General features: G+C 46.4%; 1 protein-coding gene across 1 annotated transcript in view; it reads right to left on the reverse strand.

The window, feature by feature from the left end:
* The window catches only part of astn2 (astrotactin 2), a gene marked incomplete at both ends in the record, with an annotated part of 337,790 nt that extends 332,991 nt beyond the window's left edge, over positions 1–4,799 (reverse strand). The window contains one exon of the mRNA XM_080530321.1: positions 4,454–4,799. Coding sequence (XP_080386447.1) covers positions 4,454–4,799 — 346 coding nt within the window. The remainder of the gene's footprint in view (positions 1–4,453) is intronic.
* Between the last annotated feature and the right edge of the window lie 436 nt (positions 4,800–5,235).

A 5,235-nucleotide genomic window follows, 5' to 3' on the forward strand; every position in this document is an offset into this window, starting at 1 on the left:
TTTTTTTGCAGCAAATTTAAATGCATAGAACAAACACACCCACACACACATACTTATAACGACTATAAAACAAATAAGAAACATTCAGGCGATACAGCGCCATACTGTGTACCATCTTGCAGACGCAATACAGAGCATATCAATCATACTCCAAACACACTGAATGAAGAAAAGGGAAGAGGAAGAAATCGAATAAAAATAAAGGAAAAATAAGGATTCCGTCCATTTTCCTCCTCTCTCCCCTCTCTCTCTCTCTCTCTCTCTCTCTCTCTCTCTCTCTCTCTCTCTCTCTCTCTCTCTCTCTCTCTCTCTCTCTCTCTCTCTCTCTCTCTCTCTCTCTCTCTCTCTCTCTCTCTCTCTCTCTCTCTCTCTCTCTCTCTCTCTCTCTCTCTCTCTCTCTCTCTCTCTCTCTCTCTCTCTCTCTCTCTCTCTCTCTCTCTCTCTCTCAGCTCATCCATTCTCTATGACACTTGAGGTAATGAATCATAGCCTGGCTGGGCGTGGGGGTGGGGGGTGAGAGGTTGGAGGGGGGGGGGGGTTGAAGAGTCTGACAGAGCGGCCAGTTAAGCACTCTCTCCCCAGCCACTAGGGTTGGGATTCCACCATCATCACCATCACTATCATCACCACTCCAGCTCACACTTTTATATGCAGACAGACCAGTGTGCTCTCGTCTGCTTTAGGAAGAAGGAGCTGTGTGTGTGTGTGTGTGTGTGTGTGTGTGTGTGTGTGTGTGTGTGTGTGTGTGTGTGCTTTTTCACGTTTATTGAAAAAGTCACATTACACAAGTGTAAGAGAGTCAAATTCTTAGCGCAAGACAATAGGGCAATAGGCATAATTCAACATAATTTAAAAGTGACCATACAGGACATAAGTCACAAATAAGATTATTTACAATTAGCAGTATCTTGCAATTTGTAGACAATAAAGCACTAGGCATAATTCAATAAAAAGTGTTTATAGTGCAGGACATAAGTGACAGTAGTAAAGTGATTGTGAGCTTAAGCTGGATGGAAGGAGGCTCACATCAATTGATGCGCTCGGCTGTCCGCACCACCCTCTGTAGGGCAGTGCAGTTGCCATTCCCGGCAGTGAGTGTGAGTGTGTGTGTGTGTGTGTGTGTGTGTGTGTGTGTGTGTGTGTGTGTGTGTGTGTGCCCGCGTGTGTGTGTGTGCATGCGTGCGTGCGTGCGCGTGCATGCGTGTGTGTGTTTATCTGTGTGTGGCAAGGCCTGAGGCTTTATAACAACCTGGGGCATCAACATTTTCTTTGGTTATTTTTCAAAGATCAGAAGGAAAACAGATAAGAAAGGAATACTGAATGCACAAGGGAGGATTCCGATTTCCATCGAATCCTACTGATTCGGAAAGGGATGCTTCCTGTCTTAAAATAATCCCACACATCAACAACACTAACATTAGGAGAGTCAGGTACAAGTCAAACAATAGTACAGTGGAACTAAGACTCCTTCATTAAAAACACAAAGGAAGTTGCCCCAATAGCTTCCATACAGCGTCTTCAAAACAAACAACGTTTTCAAAACGAACCACCGGTTCATGTACAAAACGGAGCTAATGTCGGGGTATGTTGACACCGAAAGGTTACTATACGGCAGGTTATCTCCACTGCAAATGTCCTTTGACACAGAACCTGTCACATTATTGGTCAGTGGGAGCGTGTGCGAGTGTTTCGGATGCCCTTTAGCTCTGTAGGCTAACCTTTGGTCATCAAGGACATCACACAGTACAGTACAGCACTGTACAGCACAGTACAGCACAGTGCAGGGATGCCATCTGTCAGTTCTGATACTGCAAGTCCAGAGTACTGCAAGTCCAGATTCCCTCAAACTAACCTTGGACCCCCTTAGGCTGTCACAGTGAGGCTTTCATGCAATACGGATGCCAGAAACCCTCTCAGTCCATGCTGTTGTTGGCGTCTGCAATCTACCCACCAGTGGATGAGGCTTGAACACAAACCTAAATCAAGAGCTGATGATGAAATCCATCTCCTCCCCTCCTATACAAAGAGCAGGCAGGGGAGAACGCAGCACATTTGCTTGTTGGCTGAATGGGCGGACAGAGAATCCTAACTCAAGACTCCACGCCTGTCCTTAATGAGAAAAGAAAGTGATTTACAAGCATATGCTGCTCCAGTCTCTCTCTCTCTCTCTCTCTCTCTCCCTTGCTCTCTCTCTCGTTCTCTCATTCTTGCACTCTCTCTCTTGCGCACGCTCTGCATGTGCGTGTGTGTGCGCGTGCTTGCGTGCGTATGTGTGCGTGTGTGTGCGTGCGTGCAGGTGAGAGAGAAAGTTTTTCTACAATCATGGTCTTTCGGTCATAAACATGGAAGGTGTACACCTAATCTGTCATCATATTCTGAACTACGAGTCCTTCCTTAATCCGAAACAGCCATTAGCATAGCACAACCATAAAAACAACAGATAGTTAGACTGCCATTCACTTTCCATTTGTTCATTTGAAATGTCATACAGGACCCCCCCCCCCCCCCCGGAAATGAGATGACGCATCTCAAGGGATTGAATCCATTTTGCCAGAATTTAAAATAACTAAACAGTCTGTCTACCTGTTATGGGTACATCTCTGGTGTCCAATGAATTCATATAAACTCAAGAAGCATATTTGAGTAAACGGCAGGATTTGAACGGCAGACCTCTCACATGGATGCCACAGACATAGACTGTGAAGGGCTACATCTGGGCATGGAAGTTGCAGGCAGGATGAATTCATCACCTCCACTTCAAATGGTTGGTTGCACCATGCAGTGGTCCATGTAGTTTGCCCCTTACATAGTCTGTTGGCCTTTGGAAATGGATAATACATAACTCATGACTACCTCTGACAAGTAGCCTAAATACTAAACAACTGTCTTTGTGTTAATAACACAGACCATTTACTTAAAGGGCAAAGCCTCTTAGCGGTCCTGAGCAGGTGGTACTTAGTGGTATAGGGAAAAAAAGGGTAAACGTCGGACACCAGAGAAAATGACGGAAGCGCAAAATATCAGAATAGATGGGTAAAAACATTCACCAAAAAAAGGTAGGCAAACAGGGATTATATATACCCTCTGCTGCTTCACTGCTTCCGAGGCCTACAGTAGGAGTTTCAGGAGTAACATCATGACTGTATCGTGCAGTATACAGCAGGTCTTCTCTAAATAAGGTGTGAGGTACTGGTATCAAACGCTCCACCAACCTATGTTGATATCTGGGATGAGCAGGGTAATCTATGAGTGGAGTGTGCAATGTATGTGGATTGAAGACTGACAGGTCTAAAGACCATATGTTTTGTTGGAGGTGGTTAGTATGGCTAAGATGCATGTGAGAACCATGTTACAGCCAAGTAGTAGTAGGGAAGCACAGTATGACCTATGACAGTCCAAAACTTCCTGTTTTTATTTTTTAGGGGATGAGTTGAGAAAGGGAATATTCTGCACACTATACTCAATCCCTCACTTCATACGCATGGGCCCTATAAGTCCTTGGAGACTACATTGAATGAAAATGATGACACTGTAGCAAGCCTGCATTATGCATTTCATAATCAACTTCCCCCTAATAACTGCATCTGGCCTGGTCTCTGCTATGAATAATGTGTTCAGATGGAGACAAAATACCAATTTCATGCAGATTTGCTCGACTAAATTGCAATCCTTGCAATTGCTCACTGCCTAATACTTATGGCTATGCATATGGCATTTATAGTCATCATTTGTCACAAGACACAAAAGAGAGCTAACTGTATAATGTGCGTGTGTGTGTGTGTGTGTGTGTGTGTGTGTGTGTGTGTGTGTGTGTGTGTGTGTGTGTGTGTGTGTGTGTGCGTGTGCGCGTGTGTGCGTATGCGTGTGTGTGTGTGTGTGTGTGTGTGTGTGTGTGTGTGTGTGTGCGCGTGTGTGTGTGTGTGTGTGTGTGTGTGTGTGTGTGTGTGTGTGCGCGTGTGTGTGTGTGTGTGCGTGCGCGCGCGTGCATGTGTCATGCACTTTACAGAAACGCTGTCCCAACACGTGTACACCACCACACCAAACGCTGACTTGATTGATACGTTCTTTTCCAGCAGCCGTGTTCTGATACCGTGGTACCCAACGCTATTTGATCTCTCTCAAAGCCTCGGAGGGAAAGAATGAGAGACGTGGCAAGGTGTCTTCCCTTTGATTATTCACACTACCATCCTTGCGTGTGTGTGTTCTCTTATTAATATGCTGTAGCCTAGTTACTTTCATCCCCGACACCACTCTTGATAGAGGAACACATAACGGTAATTTCTGCGAAATACACAAAAACGTATCGCTTGTTGTATTATAGGCTACGACCGGCCACGGTGTGTGAGTGGGGTCCCTATGCGCACACAGCGTTGTGAAGCGGATGGTGGATATCATTGCGCATTGGGGAGGGTGGGGGGGAAAGACAGTTGAAGAGGCTAAACAATTCTCTTACCGAGCGTGAAGTACGGGAGAGCGGTGTTGTCGAGATCATCCATAACGGAGATTCGTCCAGGTAGGTCTGTTCTTACGAATAAAAGCAGTCGGGATTCCCCTCCTCCTCCTCCTCCGGCCACGCTCCCCGAGCCACCTCCTCCTCCGGTGAAACTGAACTCGTTCTCCCGGAGTACGGGCAGGGTAGACACGGTGACGGTTTTAACTTCACACGGGCTCTCCGCGTCCCTCTCCTTCTCCCTCTCCTCGTCGAGGGTGGGTCCCCCTCGGATCGTGGTAGCGGTCCCTATCAGCCAGACCCCCAGGAGGAGGAGGACGGTGAGGTGCGGTGGTACTCTCCGTGCCATCCCGTATCTCTCTGTGCGCGGTTCTCTCGCTTTGAGTGCGGCTCATAGGCTGCCCGCGTTCGTTTATACTAACGGTCGCTGCACGGCGGCGTGTCTGGCCAGGAGGCGGCAGCACAGGTGTTTCTCTCTCTCTCTCTCTCTTTCTCTTTCTCTCTTTCTCTCTTTCTCTTTCTCTCTTTCTCTCTCTCTTTCTCTTTCTCTCTCTCTCTCTTTCTCGCGCCTGTAGTTGTAATTTACATCATTACATATGCGAATGTAATGTCGCGTTGAGACGCCACAGTTTAATATAAAATAAGAAAATAAAGGAAAGCAATTATACAGATGAGATTGTGTTATAATCAGAGAGACGCGTGTCCATTAGGCAACCTTTGCGTAAAGATAGATCACTAAAGACTGCTGTCCATTTATGGTGCACATGCAAGTGTGCCTGTTAAAC

Source organism: Nansenia antarctica (assembly GCF_963989245.1).
Source record: "Nansenia antarctica genome assembly, chromosome: 4".
Classification (NCBI taxonomy): domain Eukaryota; kingdom Metazoa; phylum Chordata; class Actinopteri; order Argentiniformes; family Microstomatidae; genus Nansenia; species Nansenia antarctica.